Genomic DNA, 18,196 nt, shown 5'->3' on the forward strand with positions numbered 1-18,196 from the left:
CCTCCAAGCTGGAGTCTTTCCCGAGAGGGCAGGGAACACAGAAGGCTCGGTGTAGGGCAAGATTGGGGGTGGCTGCTCCCCATCCCGATCTGTTTTTGAGCTCCCCACTCTCCTCTCTATAACCCCACTACATGGAAGAGGCCCCTCCCTTCCAGTCCCCATACCTGGGGCTCTGCTGTCACAGCTCATGACCCCATCTTTGCAGTGGCTGCCAAGAGAGAGAGAGAGAGAGAGAGAGAGAGAGAGATGCTGGTCAGCTGACCCAGTCACTGCACAGCCCAGACACCAAAGCCCCGTCACTGCAGGACCTGGAGTCCCTGAGTCACTGCACCCAATCTCTGGGCTCAGACAGATACCCCCGCTGTCTGTCCCTGGCTCCTGTGCAGAGGTGGGTGCCATCCATGGGACGTCCTGCTCAGATGCACTCTCTTCAGTTAGCAACTTCCACTTACAGAGAAGACAGCAGCACTGCTACACAGGGAGCTCACCAGTGGCCCAGAGACGGGATGTCGCTGTCCCCGGGGGGATAGTCCACTCCTTGGAAGTGGCAGGAGCACTGGTTCCTATAAAACCCAGGAACAGAGAACAGTGAGCGGACACAGGGGCCGAGGCAGGGACTGCCAAGGATGGGGACTCACTCCTCTGCCAGCCAGGGGCATCGGGACATCTAATGGCATTTACTGTGACATGTGACCCATTTCCTAGGAGTGAGGAAGCCAGCCTGGCACTAGGGACGGAGGTCAGGGATGGGCCCCAGACTCAAGGTCTCCACATTCTCCCAACACCAATCTCTTTTGGATGAAAAATCAAGGCCACGCTGCCTGAGCCCATGCCGTGTCAGGGACAGGGCCATAGTCTTGTATTGGTCATTCACACCCAGGATCTGTTCTAATTGCTGTGGAGTGCCATATATGTTGTCACATATTTTGAGCACCAGGGAAGGCCCTCATGTCATCAGCTCCTCACAATGGATCCTGTCAGGCAAGGATCCTTGTGCTGTCTTCCAGTTCCTCACTGTAGGTCCTCTGAGGGCAAAGACTGTTTCCTCCTCACATGCCTCCCACAGCACCTGAGGGCTATAGCCAAGGGCAGGCCTTGGAGCAGAGCCATTGGGGGCTGGAAGGGAAGTCTGAACTCATCCCACCCCCAGGTTTCTCAGTCACTTTCTCCTTCTCCAGTCCCTCCCCCTCCCCCATATAACCTACAGAGGTTCCCCTCATTGGCAATACTCAACATCGGGGGTGGAGGGGCTGGATCTCCGGGGAGGATTCTGGAGTTTAAAAAGACCTGAGTGATTCTGATATTACTCCCAAAAGAGGCCTCTCTCCAGCCCCCACCACTCAGTCGAATACGAAACCATTTTACAGATGGAGAAATGGCTGGCGATCAAGGGCCTTGCCTGTCAACCCCGGGATCCTGGGAGGGTTCCACTTCCCATCATGCCTTCCAGCCACACTGAGACCAGGCCTACAGCGGCCTCAGGGCCGTCCCATCCCCTCTGCTTGGAGCGCTCTTCCCGCACTTCCCGCACTTCCCGCAGGTCTCTCCCAAAGTTGCCTCATCAGAAAGGCCTTCCTTCCATGCTCCTCTCAGGTGACATAACGGTGGCCCTCCCCACTCCAAGCACTCCTATTCTCACTCTACTCTGTAGCTCTGTCACCACCAGACCCATAAGTGTCTGTCTGTCTGTCACACACCCCACCACCTAGGATGGGAGCTCCATGAGGACAGCATTCTGTTTGTTCACTGTTGAATTCCCCGGACCTAGAAATGCAAGGACCATACTAGGGGGTCAATAAATATTTGTGGACAGAGAGACCCTCTTGGCTTTGTGGGGTGGTTCTGTCTTGTGGTCCTCCCGATGAGAACTGAGAACCAGAGACGTTAAGACACCCACCCAAGGTCACACAGCAGGTCAAGGTCGGAGTTGGGATTTAAACCCAGTGTGACTCCAGGGTCCCACTGCCTGTGGGGTAGCTCTGTCTCTGTGGAGTGGCTTGAAGAGCCAGAGCTGAGGAGGGAGCCCACCCATCCACCCACCTTGCCCACCCAGATCTGCCCTGTGACTGTGAGATGAAGGAGGGACAACAGAGGCCCAGGCAGGCTCCCTAGTCTCAGGTGCCCTGGAGACCCCAGCCTCCCCGCCGACTGACAGAGGTCAAGCCCACCTGCTCACCTGGGAACACAGAGGTCAGCCTGGGTGTCCAGATAGGTGTCGGGTGGGCAGGCACAGCCCTCCACACACTCATCCTCGCTGAGGTCACCGCCACAGGCCTCAGGGCCAGCCAGGTCCTGGCAGGTTTGTCCACACAGGGCCACGCAGGGGCTGTACTCCTTGGTGGCCTCACAGGACAGTGCTGTAGTAGAAAATGGAACTGTCCCCACAACTGTGTAGGGTGGGGTCATTATCCTGATGAGGAGAACTGAGAACCAGAGAAGTTAAGACACTCACCCAAAGTCACACAGCAGGTTAGGTCAGAGTCAGGATTTAAACCCAGTCTGACTGCAGCGTCCCACTACCTCCCACTATACCAGTGTGGCAGGGCGGCAGAGCTGGGCTCCAACTCCCAACTTCAGCCTGGGCCCTGCCATTGGTGTTTCTTGTTCTTTGCAGGGCATTCCTCTTAGGGAATGATATTGGGGGAGGAGTGGAAATCACTGGCCCCTGACAGCCACATACCCGCCCCATCACACACACACACACACACACACACACACACACACACACACACACACATTCCTGCCCCTCTCATTTCCACGCTTGTAAGATCAATTATGCCCCCTCGGCAGCCTCTCGTCCAGTCTTCTCTTTACTTAATCTGGCCGCTGTCCCACTCCTCGGGTCTCCCACCCCCCGTCGGGGCAAGTAGCTCCCCTGAGACTGTCCCGCTCAGTTGCTCTCACTGGGGCTGCGCACCAAAGCCTCCTGGGAGTGTTTAAAGATGCTGATGCCAGCCCCTCCGCAGGTACGTTGTTTCATTGAACTGAATGTGGCCCAGAGAAATGCATTTGAAAAAGTTCCCAGGGTGAGTCTAATGTTCTAACGCTGAGAACCACTGGTCCTATCCAGTCACCTCTAGAGAAACTTTGGCTCAGAGAGGGCATGGCCTTGCCAGGGACACACAGCACTTACCTGCTGGGCTGGCTTAGAACTCAGGCCTCCTGACTCCCAGTACTGTTACTTTTTCATTTATCCAACAGACATTTCCCTACAGCTTACAGAGAGTGGGGCCGGTGCTGGGGCTAGGGGCACAGAGACAACTAAGAGATGGGAGGTGCGTGGCCGGGGTCGGGTGCGGTGGGTATGCGCCAGCTCATGCCCATTGAGCCACACGTGCACCCGAGGGCCACGGAGCTGGTGGTCTTTAGAAAGCTTGTTCCAGCTCTGACCAGAGTGGTGGCAATGCAAGTGCTGAGAGGTGGGGGGGCGGGGGGGTGACAGGACCTGGAGATGGGCTGGAGGTGAAGGTGAGACAGGAGTTAGGTGTCACATGTCCCAGGCATCAGGCCTGGGTGACCAAGGGCCCTGGGCAGAGGTGGAGAGCAGGAGAAGCTGTTTGCGAGGCGGGATGTGAGGCTGGAGAGGACTGGGGACATGCGAGGGGAGAGTTCGGGTGGACACTCAGGTCTGGAGCTCCCGTTCCTCCAGCCCCCCTCACACGGGCGCACAAGTGTGGGGCACTCACCACAGGCTGGCAGGTGGGTGCGGAAGTCGACGGGGAGCCCGTGGCGCTGGCACAGGTGGGCATAGTGGGCCAGCGTGGCACACAGACAGGGCTGCCCGCAGCGGCAGGCGTCCCGGCGGCACTGCTCAAAGTAGGGCACGGGGCTCAGGTACAGGGAGCAGGGCGCAAACAGCTCCTCCATGAGCACGCTGCAGGCCTGCACCACGTAGGAGACTGCGGACAGGAGGCACAGGGCGGGGGCCAGGGGTCAGGCTTGCTGGGCCCAGGCCCAGCCCCTGCCTCCCTCCCCACAGCTCAGGGAGTGTGTGTGTGTGTGCGTGTGCGCGCACGCCTGTGTGCATGTCTGGTTGGGAATGTGTGGGTATGGTTTAGTGAGTTTGGATGTGAATATGTGGCGGGCCATATGCATGAGCATAAATAACTGTAAAGGAGTATGTGTTTACGTGTTACACATGTGTACATGCACTCATACATTGCATTCCACCAGGCATGAACCCACGTGCTGGAAGGAGAAACAGGAGTGAACAGACGAAATCTCTGCCCTCATGGAGCGTACATTCTGGTCGGTGGAGACCATCACTGAACAATTTACATAGAGAAGTCTCTAAGGAGAGAGGCTGGGAAGGAGGACAGGGATCGAAAGTGAGGTGGGAGGAGAAATTACGGTTTTAAATGGCGGGTAGTCAGGAAAGGCCTCTGTGGGAAGATGATGTTTGAGCAAAAACTTGAAAAAGGTGAGAAGTATGTTTTCTGAGGGAAGGGCATTCCAGGTGGAGGGAACAGCAAGCGCAAAGGCCTGGAGAGGAGAGGAGGCCTGGCTGTGTGGGGAGAGCAGCAAGGGGGTCGGGGGGCCGGGGGGCTAGAGCAGAGTGGAGGGCAGGGGAGGAGGCAGTGAGATGAGGGGGTGGGCAGAGGGTGTAGGGCCTGATGGGGCCACGGTGAGGACTTGGGCTTTTGCCCTGTGATAAGGGAGCCAGTACAAACGGGTGTGCACCTAACAGGGTAGAACGTGAAGCTTCCTGCCTGCCAAGCCCTCACCAGAAGGGAACCCCAGTTTCTTAGCACCCCTGCCCAGTCGGACCAGCATCCTCATGCCCAGGTTCCCATCTCCTCTCTTTCGAACCAGCCCCACTGCACCCAGCCCCCCTGTCCCCACCTCACCGGCTTGCAGGTGCATGTCACAGGGGTCCAGCGGGGAGCCAGAGGCCAGCGGGGAGCAGGCAGACAGTGTTTTCCAAGAATTGCCAAAGAGTTGTGGCGTGCTCTCGGGCACCCCCACCGGGGACCTGCAGCCAAGACAGAGCCACACTCGCACACTTGCCCATGTGGACCCAGGTGAGCATCCAGTGTACACCCAAGTAAGCACCCCCCTGACCATGTACACACACACACACACACACACACACACACACAGACCAAGTATAAGCACACACGGTAAGAGGCACAAATGTACCCACCTGAACGGGAACACCATAGGCCCAAGAACACCACCTGCACACACCTCTCACACAACACACACAGCGCAGATATGTGCCAGACATGTCAGCAGCCAACGGCGCCTCCACAACCACATTCAAGCACAATTACGGCTGCGCGCACACACCACATCTAACAGGTTCCAAAGGGACTCACAATGGGCTTGGGCCCCACACTGTCCTGCCTCCTGCACCCACCCCCAGCTCTTCGTGTCAGAGAGAGAAACAGGAGCGCTCTGAGCCAGACTTCTTCCTCCCCTCCCCACAGGCAGTGCCTGAAAACTCCCCCGCCCTCCCTTTCTCTCTGGGTAGGAGACAGTCACACGAGGGGCAAGAAGGAGAGCAAGGGGGAAAAGCATGATGTTTTCTAAACATCGCCATCTCCAAGGGTCAGCAAACCCAGGAAGAGAGCCCTCGGCGTCCACAGGGGGCAGGCTCTGCCCACATTACTGCTCCAGGCCAGTCGGAGTCCTCAGGTGACACAGAGCATATTTCCGCAGAGTCCACAATTAGGAGGGTGGCAAGCAGCCCACACAGCAAACCAAGGTCTGCCCCCACCGTCCGGCCAGCTGCCCTACCCTCAGCCCCACCAGGCAAGACAGCAGAACGCTGCATTTTAAGTGTGCGTGCACTGAAAAGCGCTCAGCTTTTCCTCGTACTGGTTTTCCAAGCAAATCTGAATTCTTGTTTCCGGCTGAGAAAGCCTCTCGTGTTTCCTTCTGCTCACCCAATGCGTGTAACTCGAAGGACTGGCTGGAAGCCCCCTCCTTCAAGATCAGCCCTTCGTCCTTATTTCGGGAAGGCCTGACTCCTGACCCCTCCCACGTTCCTAAACTGGGTCCAAGCCCAGAGTCCTTTCTCAACTCTCCGTCAGTCCACTGGAAGCAGCACCAGGCAGGAAAGTTGAAGGGTTGGTGAGACAGAAAGCAGGGATTCTGGCATCACTGGCTCACTGGGGGTTTGCACTCATCTAAAGGTGTTCACAGTCAAATAAAGCAAACAACCATGAGCCAACTCAAACCCCTACTAATTTTAAGCTGTTTGCCATAAAACTGTATTTCTCAAGGTATGTGCCATAGACCTCATAGATTAGAATCACAGTGGTTCTTATCTATAATAATAAAAGCATAATATGCTAATTAGACCAGACAGATGAATAACCTTCCAGATGTCCTTCCAGATAAAGTCGGGGCTTCGAGGGCCGAGCCCCTTGCACGAATTTTGTGCACCAGGCCTCTAGTTAGAAATAAGATTCTTGAGCCTCAACCTATAGCAGATTCTTAAAGGGTAGGACCCAGAAATCAGCATCTTAACAACCTCTGCATCTTCTGCACAGAAAGGACTGAGCCATTGCCTTAAAGAAACCTACTTAAATTTACATGCAGAGAAATAAATCATCAATGGTGAATACCAGGCACGTGAGAGCCCATGGGAGTTTGGGAGATTAGGATACTTGGCCCTACAGGCACCCCCCCCCCCTTCCTGTTCCAGGGCAGGGGCACGTACAAAAAGTCGTCCTGCGTGTTGCCGTTGAAGGTGCCGCAGAGGCCCACTGTGTCCTCCACCCATCGCTGGTCCACCTGCAGGTAGAGCCGCAGGCCTTCTCGATCGTAGAGCACCCGCACGCCCACGTTGGTCCTCACCCGCAGAAACACGGAGGACAGCCTCCGGATCTCAAAGGCGTCTGGGCACAGAACCCGGAGGGGGATGTGGGAAGCTGGGCCACTGTGCACCCCACCCTCCACCACCACCTGCGTGGTGCCCTCCGAGCCCCATGCCCAGCCCAGCCTCCACACACTCTGAAGTCCTGCCAAGGGGGTGTGTGGGGAGCCTCGAGGAAATCCTGTTCCATGATGAAACCAGGACCAGGGATGACCTACTGTGGCAGCACCGCCTGAGAAATGTCTTTTAGCTCTAAATGCCTATTAAAACTTTGCCTCCCTATGTAACCGGTATGCTTCCTTCTCTAGCAAAGGAAATCCCGTAACTGCCCATTCTTCTCACAGTGGCCACTAGGAAGCTCACCACATGACTTTAGATTCAATCGCAGCAATTTTAAAGTTTAGATGCAGTTGTGGTGAATTTTATGCCCTTGGTGGTTTGTACTTCTTTGGCCTCTTTACCCCACTCCTCTCCATCTTGAGTCCCTATTCTTTCTTCTTTCCTTTTGCATTTTCTCTGGTGTTATTTCATTTCTTAGTAGTTTTGCCATTTTTATTAGTTGTGCTTCCTATGAGCTACCATAAATCCCTTGCATCAGACAGGATAACAGTAATTAATAAACAAATGTGAGAGTAGGGGTGGAAAACAGCTCCATTCATACCCTAATTTAGAAGAGGCCATACTGCTATGAAGCCTGTCACGTGGGGTGAGGACAAAGATCATTTTAGAGTCCAGAATCCATGTTCCTGGGACCAAGGTGCCCCTGGCCTGATCCACCCAGTATTAGAATTGGAGCTCTTGCCCAGGTGGCAGTGCCTTTGGCCAGAGGAGCCTGGGAGAAGCCTGGGCAGCCACTCCCAGCCCGCTCTCATCCACCAAAGCCGTACCGTCCGTGTAGGGTGGGGTGACCTTGTACTGGTCAAACAGAAGGACATCCCCTGCTTGGGTCAGGGTCACCTGTCTCCGAGGGTCCTGGTGCAGAATCACTGACACCGACTGGACACAGACTCCATCCTGGTTCTGGGGAGACAGGAAGGCCAATGGGGCAGAGTTAGTCTGTCTGTCTGTCCTGCTGGTCCCAACAGAGCCCTCCAGGAGCAGAGAACTGAGTGCAGTTTGCGGCCAGGGACAGGCTCCTCATGGTGACAGAACCCGAGAGGACATTAAGGGTCCTCTGACTAAATGCCTTCATCTGGGGCATGGGAAGGCAGAGGCTCAGGCTGGAGGTCGGTGGCAGAGCTAGGGGAATGCAAATACATGTGATGGTCAACCCTCAGGCTGTCTAGGATGCAGAGCAGAGACGGCCCCTGGATGGCCCAAAGTCTAGCCTCAGAAACACGCCCCGCTCGACTGCCAGCTGGGTCTTCGATCTCATCCTTGTATGGTTGTTTAGCTCTTTCCGTGTGCATACCCTGCAAAGTATCAAGCCCCTCTCACAGGGAGGCGGGATATGAGCTAATATTCTCTGGGCCTCGGATTCTCATCTCTAAAATGGGTGGTACACACGAGCCCATTTGTACCTCTTTGCACCGGAAGAGATCAAAACAATCATACAGTGATGAACTTGACAGATATAGCCCCTGCCCTCGCGGAGAGTGCATATTCGTGGGGGACACAGACATTAAATGAAGGATACAAAGCTGGTTATTTATCATTGTGATCAGTGCTGCAAACACATGTAGCAGCTAAGAAAACATACAGCAAAGGAACCAGACTTAATCTGCAGAGGTAGGAAAGGCCATCCTAGGAAATGATAATCATAATAATGTAAAAGTAATCATAGAAATAGTAAAACTCTTAATGCTACCATGTATAATAATAATTGTAACAGCTAACTTTAATATAGGGTTTCAATGTTCAGGCACTGTTCTAATCTTTTTATATACATTATTCACTTAACCCTCAGAGCAATTCTATTCAGTAAGTATAAACAACCCCATTTTGCAGATCAGAAAACTGAGTCATGGGGGGAAAGTGACCATGGAGCTGAAGTCTGAACGATGCAAAGGAAGAAGGGGAGAAGGGAGACATCCAGGAAGAGAGAATAGCTGAATAATGTCCCCTGACACAGGCTGGCATATAATGCATTCAAGGACATAAAAGAAGACCAGAGGGGCAGAACCCACTGAGCAAAGTGTTTTAAGATAAGGTTCATGAGGTAGGCAGGGGCCAGCTTAGGCAGAGCTGACACAGCTCGGGGGTCACCTCCTCTAGGAAGCCTTTCTTGATCCACCTCTGATGCCCAGGTAAAATAGCAACAAGGAAAAGTTCCTCCATGGAGAGCTACCCTGTACTCCCCACACTGTCACAGCTCCTATAACAGAGTGGGTTATGGGGTCACTTGTCTGCCTTACCCAACAAAGTGTAAGGCCCAAAAGGCCAGAGCCAGGCTCAATTCATCCCAGTCTCCAAGACCTAACATAGCTTTGGGCACAAGTATTTGCTGAACACATGAATGAATGAATGAATGAATGAAAATGAATGCATGCATGAATGAATACAGAGATGTTGAAGATACAATCCAAGGAAGCAGAGAAGATTAGGTTAAATTAGAGCCATATTACAGATCGTTTTTTTTACAAACACTGAGGCCCAAGAAAGGGAAATGACTTTCAGCCATTCTAGAGCCAGAACCCAGCCTCCTGCCCCAGGCCCTGCCCAAGAACAATAGATAGAAGGCTAAGTGGGCTGTGGGAAGACCTGGGGCCCTGCCCTAAATCCCTCAGCCTTTCTAGCGGCAGAGGGCGGGGTGGCTGGCGGGATCGTGCCTGGGGTCCCCAGCCCTTACCAGGCCACAGGGGGCGTTCTGCAATGTCACTGTGAAGGTGCCCGAGGAACGGCTCTTGGCCAGGATGTACTGACACGTGGCAGGGAACGTGTACCGGCGGCCGTCAAAGGTGGTGAAGTGGATGTCGCCAGTCACCGAACACTCGGCTGAGGACAGAGAAAGGTGGCTGACCCATGGGAGCTGCCGCATGGGGACGGCCTCGCCCTGCAGGCTCTGAGCAGGAGGAGGAGTCAGCACCCTGTCCTCGGGATTCAGGGTAGCGACTGGAGCCCTGGCCTGCCCTTTGGGAGCCCTGGTCCCTGGGGAGGCGCAGCCCTGCCCTGAACTCCCTCTGACAGGAGACCAGGCTTTGGGCTTGAAGATCAATTCTGTTCCAAGCCCCTGAAGTCAGGAAGGCCCTTAGATACGTAGAACCCCATGAAAAACGGGCCCTCGTGGGATGGAGCAATCGCCTAATCAGGAAAGCAGCTCTGAGGAAACAGAGGGAGGGTGGTTACGCCAAAAACAACAAAACTGAGTGATCCCCCAATCTGCCACTCTAGCCCCAACAGCAGGCCTGGCTCCCAGTTTCCCTGCCCTCAAAACTGTGAGACTAGAGGAAGGGGGTAGAGTCCAAGGTGGGGGTCAGGTGTACCTGGGCAGACAGATGTGCTGCACACCCACTTGCCCGCAGTGCATGTGCTGAAACAGAGACCAAAAAGGCAGGGGCTCACCCTTCCAGGCCTGGGAGAGATGCTGGAGGGGGGCGGGGTCCACAGAGCTCCTGCCCCCAGCCCTCAGTTTTCCCATCTCTGAAATGGGCGGTGGAGATTCCACCCACAGATTAAATCTAATGACATCTGTGACTCAGAGATGCTGAGTGAGTGCCCTCATGTCATCAGGGCTCCCAGACCCCAGATGAGCAGCCCTGATAGAAAGCCCTGGGATTTACCACCTCCTCCCACCCCCAGCAGCGGACACAGACCAGGTATTGCAGTCTTCTTTCACCACAGAGCCGATCGGGTACAGGGTCCCGTGGAACTCACAGGGACAATCAGCTGGTGCCACACAGCTCCCATCCTCGAAGATCAACCCTAAGGTGACAGAAAGGCCCACTTAACTCACCTCTGTTCCTGTTCACAAACCTTTCATGGCTTCCCAGCTCCTGTGATAAAGATTCCCACACCCCAGCTCTTACACCACTGAGTCCACCTTCAAACTTCCTCCTGTATAAATCCTCAGCTCAGGCCAGATCTGAACCTCCTCTGAGCAAATAATCTCACCTCCAGAACTCTGCTCAGAGACACCCATTCCAAACAACTTGCATATGGTCTAGCTTTTCCTCTCCACCTCTCAAAAGACTGTTACTATATCTAGAACCAGCATAGGTACCACCTCCTCCAGAAAGCTTTCCCTGACCATCTCTACCACTAGTGAATTCCTATATCCTTTCTGTGTGAACCCCTGAGTTGAGATGTGCCTTAGAGTGGAGTCATATGTAAGTATCTTCTCACTGCCACCAGAGTCTGATCCCTAAAATCAACCTTTATATTCTTTAACCCACCCCTGCCTAGCCGAGGGGCCTGCATGCACACTATAGATGTGCTGCAAAGTTATGCACCATGACAACAGTATGTGGATAAGTGTTGAAACAAATGTGTGTTTGATAAATGAATAGATGAATAATAATGACTTGTCCTCATCTACACACCTTAAAAAGCTCAGACCCAAAGAAATGAAAAACCCTGCCGAACCTCTCAAGAGCCACAGTCCCACCCCCATCCTCACCTCCCTTAACCCATTCATTCGTTTATTCACTTATTAGTTGTTTGCTCCTTCCTTCATTCATTCCACCCACAGGCATCCTCCTAGTTCCTCCTTCATGCTCAATCTGTGCCCGGCCAGGTCGGGCACCCCCTCCATCCCCAGCATACCATCTGGGCAGTAGCAGCCATCCACACAGGCAATCTCGCTGTCCACACAGGCTGCCCTGGGCTGGCAGGAGGTGGGGCAGCAGGTGATGCACTCGTTGTAGGTAAAGGCCTTCTCCTTACAGTGCACGGCTTGGGAGGAAGGGAGCAGTATGGCCTGTCAGCTCCTGACGGGCCCAGCTCTGCCAAGACCCACCCAGTCATTATCCTAGGCCCTGGGGCAGCAATGGAAGGGTTTTGATTTTTCCTGATCCCTTAGCCCTAATGGCAAGAAGGACCCTCCTCTCACTCTATGGCCCTGGGCCAGTCCATCCCGCTCTGAGCTTCAGTTTCCCATCGGTCACATGGGGATGAGACCTCAGGGCTTAAAGCTCTCACTGTGGTTCTGAGCAGGACAGGTCATTGAGCTGAGGCCTCAGAATGCCATGCACAACCCTAGGGCAGAGCTTGTCTGGGCCCTCCCTGCCCACCACCAGGCTGCACCTACTGCATTGCGGGAGCTGGGTCCTCCAGCCCTGCAGGGGCCGCCCCGCCTGGGCACACGCCCGGGCATACTCAGCCAGTGCCCGGCACCAGGCGGCTTCATCACCCGCTGACCTGTGCAGGAAAACCGGGGGTAATACTGGAGCAAGGCCCAACTGCCACCAGCCCCCCACATTCTGTAGAGACTGCAGGTCTCAGGGCACCCCTGCTCTCCACACAGTTGGGAAAGGAACAGGGGGTGTCAGGCCCCATTTCTGAGCCTCGGTGAATGGAAAAGCTCTGCAGATAATTTCAGAGCTTTGGGAAGCATATCTGTCAGTGCCTGGGATTGTCAGGCTCAGTGGTCCACGGGCTGAGCCCCAACCCAATACTGAGAGGGATTTCCCCACCACCCCCAGTCCTGGCTTCCCACTCACTGGCAGAGATCGCTGGTACAGCTGGCCGCGAAGGGCAGAGGGCTGACGTAGGCGTGGCAGGCATCAAAGGGGGGCCTCAGCAGCGCCTCACACCGGTCATACACACTCTGGGGCAAGGGCAGGGAGCTGGAGCCGGGGACCAGCAGGGCCACGCACAGCCCTCTGACTCCACCAGCCCCACATGGAACCCCAGCTTAGGCCCAGGGGACAAGGAGGAGAGGACAGGGTCCTTGGGCACCAACAACCTGGGCACCTGCAGCCAATGACTTTTCAAGAGGTAGATGGGGAACCAACTTAAGCCAGGCACTAGGGTGGGAGGTAAGGAGCCGGGGTCCCGACCTGCATGGCTCCCAGGCTCTGCTGCAGGCACGGCGGGCGAGGCAGGGAGGAGGTTGTGGGCCCTGGAGGCTGGTTAGGGGCCTGCTCCTGCCAGCTGTGCACAAACTCAGCCACATCATCCGTCAGCTTCCCTGTGGGAGAACCAGCATGACCACAGGTGGGGGCAGGTGCACAGAGGGATCTGGGGGAAGGCAGGTGGAGCCGAGGAGATGCCCAGAGGTGGGCAAGGAGTTGAGGAATCCAGCCTCCTGAGCTCCCATCCCAATCTGCATGCCCAACAGAGCCGCTCTCCTGGGAGAATGTTCAACACCTGCAGTGGGTCCCTCCTGCTCCACACTCAGGGGAGGCAACAGCATGCAGTGGAGAGAGAACAGTGTGTAAGCCTGGACAAGGAGCCTCAGTTTCCCCATATGTGAAATAGGGCAGATAATCCCCCCATGAGATCATTTCACAGACTATATGGGGTGATGCACATAAAGTGTTGAATATGCTGTGGGTGATCAAGGGTGTCACTGCCCTTCTTCAGGCCTGAGTCACCAAGCTTGGGCCCTGCACCTTCACTTTTACTCTTCCCTCTCCTCTGTAGGGATCTTCAGCTCCAGCTGGGCCCTCTCTTCCTGGCACTCTGGCCCTCTATCCTCCCCCCCACCCCCCCGCCCCCGCCAGGCCTTACAAGGTCAATCCCACCCAGAAAAGTGCCCAGTAGATGCTCACACAACCCAAGTAGGAATTCTCATTATGACTGTTTTACAGATGAGGAAGCTGAGGTCGAGCGGTTAAGAACTGAGGTCACACACATGGTAGGAAGTGGCCTTCCACTCATCTTTAATAACATGACCCAGGTTCTTCCCTAAGGCCCTCCCACCCCTCCCAGACCTATCCCTCCACCAAAACCCACTGGAGGCCACCACGCTGCACCTTACCATAGCTGGTCACCAGGTCGTCCTGGGGGTCAGCATTGTTGTTCCCACACAGCCCGTGGGTCCAGCCCAGGAACTCCGGGCTCATCTTGATATAGACAGCAGAGGCACCATCCCAGGCCAGCGTGAAGGCGGACTGATACCGCACAAGGACGTAGCCAGCGAGCCTCTGCAGGTGCACGCTCCCCATCACATGCGGCAGCTGGACCCTGCAAAGCACAGCCCAGAGCTCCAGAGCACTCACAGCACCTCCACTAGCCCAGTCCCCTCACCAAAGGACCTGCCATCCCTACCTGCAGGACCCATTATGTACACGGCACCTGCCTCAGCCACACGGCCACTGGGACCAGGTACACAGCACCTCCCTCATCCACACGGCCACTGGGACCAGGATACACGGCACCTGCCTCAGCCACACGGCCACTGGGACCAGGTACACGGCACCTGCCTCAGCCACACGGCCACTGGGACCAGGTACATGGCACCTGCCTCAGCCACACTGCCACTGGGACCAGGTACATGGCACCTGCCTCAGCCACATGGCCACTGGGACCAGGAGATCCAAGGCCCCCTTTCCTGCCTCGACTCCTCGGTGCCTTGAAGTCCACCATAGAGAGAAATTCTTTTGTCTCCAGAGTTTTAAAATTGCTTTTTAAAATCGCAATTCCCTTGGCAGAGACAAATCTCAGAGTGACTGAATTTGCTAGCTCCGCTCTCCTAGACAGGAGAGATGGTATAAGCAGACAGTGATTTTGCTTGTTTTTTTGCTTGTTTGTTTGTGTGTTTTGTTGTTGTTGTTGTTGTTTTGTGGGGGACGAGAAAGGAGTAAGAAAAGCAAACACTGAGGGTGAAGGTAAGTGGATAGAGGAAAAGACGCAGGGACCACTTTCCCCGGCTTCACTGGTATAGGGCCTCCCAGCCAACCTGGGATTGGCAGTCCACCTGGAAAATCAGGAAAGGAAGACAAAAGAAGTGCCTGACCAACCAAAATGGTACCAGCAGCTTGGTTTCCCGTTTCCAGGTCTGAAGCCAGACATGAGAAAGGGGGAAAGGGTCACTGCAGGAAGACCCCACCTCTCCTTCGGCCACAAAGAGTCTGACAGCAGCCAGGGAAGGGAAGGACAGCGACGAAGGCTTCAGAAAGAACCACAGTCCAATTAGCGTGGGAACAGAGTCCCCCTTCCTGTGTGGTCCCTGATGTCCCAGAAAATGACCCCATGTCACCAAAAAGGGCGAACACGTGCTGTTCCTGTTCTGAGGAGACTTGAACTGTGTGTTTTCCATTTGGGCAGATTTTTTTCAAATCGTGGGGTGGAGGGGGTTAAGCAAGCTTTAGTAGCACACCCGCATCTCTCCGGGAAATTGCTATTTGCCTGAAAACCCACAGGGCCGAGAGTCACAGGAAACCACGAGGGCCTTGTCTTTCAGCAAACCCCGCTGACTGGACACCCAGCTGGCTTTCCAGTGTGTTCCTGCCCTAATAGTGGAAATTCTGCTGCTGCCCCAGAGAACAATGTTCTCTAGGCCTGAGAACGGCAGGTGCTCACCCACCCCCACCAGCACTGCCCGGGAGTAGGGGAGGTCAGGGCAGAAGGTGTCGTTACCTCACTCCTCCGTGGGTGACCTCCTTGGCCAGACGGAGCTCCTGCTCACCCGCCAAGAAGAGGCTGACAGACCTGGAGCAGGTGTAGGGGGAGGAGCCGCACTGCGGGTCGTTGTGCACCTGATTGGGGGTTCAAAGGCCAGAGTGCAGGGTTCCTGCTGGGAACTTCCGTTCTGGACCCAGTGGCCCCCTATTGAGCTTCTGCTAAATGCTGACCACCTGCCCACTGCATGCCAGGCACCTTTCTTCTGCGACCTCTCCTGGTTCCCCAACACCACAGGGAGGTCAGAGCTGCGATTATCTGACTTCCAGAGAGGAGGCAACTGGTGCTCAGAAGGTGAAGTGACGAAGGTCACACGCACAGCCAGGATGCTAACCCGGGTCTGCTGGTTCAAACTCCAGTGCTCTCTCACTATTTTGCTCTGTCTCCCCATTTCTGGATTCTTTGTTTCTCCATCCCAGGTTATCCCATCAGATTGAAAGGCAGGGTTGTTTACACCCACCATTTCACATGCACACAGAATGAACACACACACATATTCACCTCATGTGTATACTCACAGGGTACTCTCCACCCACACACTGTAACACACTTCTACCACAACCCTGGCGAGCAGTCTGGCCCTCCCCCGCAGCCAGGTCACTCCTGTGCTGCCTGTCACATACACATCTCCTCTGCCCCCTGCTCAGGGAGAACCAACACCTCCAAGGCCATAGGAACCAGGGGGTGGCGGGTGAGGGGGCACCAGAGCTCCCAGAGCTTAGAGAAAAGTCTGGAAATGTTTCTCTTCCTGAACCTTCCACTACTACATTAAATGTGGTTAAGCAGATGGACCGCTTCAACCAAAAGTAGGACCTGTGAAAGCCACCCCTTAGTCTAATTACTAAAATTTTTTTCCAATATTTTGACCGTGACCCACAGTAAGAAATAAAAATGTATACATATATAGATAAAACAAAAGCTTTACAAAATAGTATTTACCCCATTTAAGTGTAATGTATTCTTATATTTTCTATTCTCTTTGGGGATTTTTATGCTGTTTGTGACTCATTCAGTTGATTTTATAATCCATGAATGAGTGGTACCTCATCACTCTATGTACTTGTAACATATCCATCATGAAATGACAGCTGTGAAAAACTCTGATGTGGGACCCCACAAGGCAGAGAGGGCAGGATCGGTCAAGGTCATGGCCCTGCAGGGCATGGCCCCCTGGGCAGCCTCTTGGCAGGTGCATGCCTGTGACAAGGGACCCCAGCCTCCAGGGCCTAGTGGAGCCTTCCTAGACAGGCAGGTCAAGGGAGGCCTCACCTGGACGGAGAAGGTCTGTCCCTCAGGTTCATGGCGCCCCACCAGTGTGTAGCTGCCCTTCCCAGAGAGGTAGTAGTAGAGGCCATCAAATGTCTCCACATGGTGCTGTCCCCACGCCCGGCAGATGCTGTCCCGCTCAGGGCCAGCATTGTACACTGAACCAGGAAAAGAGAACCTCTCTGTGTAGCTGCAGTGGGCACCAAGCCAAAGGCTGCTGTTAGGGTCACTCCCACTCACCCCACAGTCCCAGACCCCCAGAATGTCCCTGTACCCATGGCCCATTCCAGGGTGGGATGAAGCCCAGACCCACCCATCTGGCAGCGCGGTCCAGTGGCATTGAAGCGTCTGCAGTCACAGAAGGCTGGGTGCACACACTCGCCTCCGTTGAAGCAGGAGAACAAGTCTGAAAGGGAGACACAGAAGGCACCTCCTCATCGAGCTGAGAGTGACAGAACTCAGGGATGAAGCACCTCCCTCAGGCCAGGGCACCGAGCCCCCAGCCCTCCCAGAGCTACATGGAACTCAGATGCCCATCCCAGGCAGTTCCAATATTCCTCAGTAGCTAACCTTAATGGGGGCACAAGTAGGGTGCCCAGCACCTTCCCTGGCAGGCAGGTAGTGTGGGGTACCTGCCTTCAGTATGCACCACAGGGCCCCCAGACCAGCCCATCTGGTCATCAGCTCCCGCAGCTAAAAGTTTATGCCTGACCTCCAGGCAAGGCAGGCAGAGCTGAGCTATGGAGCATGTGGGGTGAGCAGGGACAGTACCCCGAAATCTTCAAGTTCTGCTCTTCCTCACTGCTCCATAAGCACAGAGGCCATGGCACAAACCAGGGGAGGGGACAAGGCCTCACATCTGGAATGCAGTAGAGAGAAAGGCCACAGAGGACAAGAAGATAAAGCAGAGCAAGGTGTGGGGAGGAAAGGAGCCATGATGCAAGAGGAGGGGCATGGATACAGGACAGGTAGGCCATGGACAGTGAGGGGAGAGGCCAGGGACACAGGACAGGATGAAGAGCAATGCCACGGAACACAGAGAGAGGCCACAGAAACAGAGGAGGGGGACGCATAAACTCATTAGAGTCAGATAGTGTGAGAATGGAAAGCCGCAAGGCCATGGTCCTAAGAACAGAACACTGGCGAGGCGCTCCTCTGCCAGGGAGGAGAACACAGAATGGAGTTGGAGGATGGGGCTGCAGAAGGTGGAAAGAAAGCCCATGCAGGGAAAGCAGGTCACAGGAGGCCCCGAGGGAAGCCTGTCCTGCCCTCACTGGCCTCTCTGCCAGCTGGGCCCTCCCACACACACCCACGGACCACAGGGAGGGGACCACTTACAAGATGGTGCACATTTGGCCCGATGGAGCCGCCTTTCCCAGAAAGACATGGCCAAGGAGTCCACGGCTTCAGTCTCCTTTTAAAAATGGAAGAGAATGCGGTCAAGGGCAGCCTTCCTGGAGGTCACAGCCCTTTCTGTCCATCACCTGGAGGAAGGGAAGCCCCTGACCCTTCCATGCCCCAGCCCTGCACCTCCCCAGGCCCACCTCTGGAAGGCAGGGAAAGGAAAATTTTCAGGTCTGCCATAGGCCCAGAGAAGGAAAGGCT

The 18,196-nt window shown here is 55.0% G+C and overlaps 1 protein-coding gene across 1 annotated transcript in view; it reads right to left on the reverse strand.

Moving 5' to 3' along the window:
* OTOG (otogelin) overlaps positions 1 to 18,196 on the reverse strand; it is a 71,282-nt gene that overhangs the window by 48,331 nt on the left and 4,755 nt on the right. The window contains exons 4-22 of the mRNA XM_070426661.1: positions 17,930 to 18,005; positions 16,905 to 16,997; positions 16,595 to 16,749; positions 15,284 to 15,402; positions 13,683 to 13,888; positions 12,760 to 12,890; positions 12,421 to 12,527; positions 12,009 to 12,118; positions 11,525 to 11,653; positions 10,576 to 10,684; positions 10,246 to 10,292; positions 9,612 to 9,757; positions 7,711 to 7,843; positions 6,668 to 6,845; positions 4,848 to 4,972; positions 3,687 to 3,899; positions 2,177 to 2,357; positions 489 to 563; positions 165 to 208 (exon numbers count right to left, since the gene is read on the reverse strand). Of these exons, the coding sequence (XP_070282762.1) occupies positions 165 to 208; positions 489 to 563; positions 2,177 to 2,357; positions 3,687 to 3,899; positions 4,848 to 4,972; positions 6,668 to 6,845; positions 7,711 to 7,843; positions 9,612 to 9,757; positions 10,246 to 10,292; positions 10,576 to 10,684; positions 11,525 to 11,653; positions 12,009 to 12,118; positions 12,421 to 12,527; positions 12,760 to 12,890; positions 13,683 to 13,888; positions 15,284 to 15,402; positions 16,595 to 16,749; positions 16,905 to 16,997; positions 17,930 to 18,005 (2,377 nt within the window). The remainder of the gene's footprint in view (positions 1 to 164; positions 209 to 488; positions 564 to 2,176; positions 2,358 to 3,686; positions 3,900 to 4,847; positions 4,973 to 6,667; positions 6,846 to 7,710; positions 7,844 to 9,611; positions 9,758 to 10,245; positions 10,293 to 10,575; positions 10,685 to 11,524; positions 11,654 to 12,008; positions 12,119 to 12,420; positions 12,528 to 12,759; positions 12,891 to 13,682; positions 13,889 to 15,283; positions 15,403 to 16,594; positions 16,750 to 16,904; positions 16,998 to 17,929; positions 18,006 to 18,196) is intronic.

This window comes from Myotis yumanensis, unplaced genomic scaffold (genome assembly GCF_028538775.1).
Source record: "Myotis yumanensis isolate MYYU_CA2020_CCGP unplaced genomic scaffold, mMyoYum1.0.hap1 SCAF_10, whole genome shotgun sequence".
NCBI lineage: Eukaryota > Metazoa > Chordata > Mammalia > Chiroptera > Vespertilionidae > Myotis > Myotis yumanensis.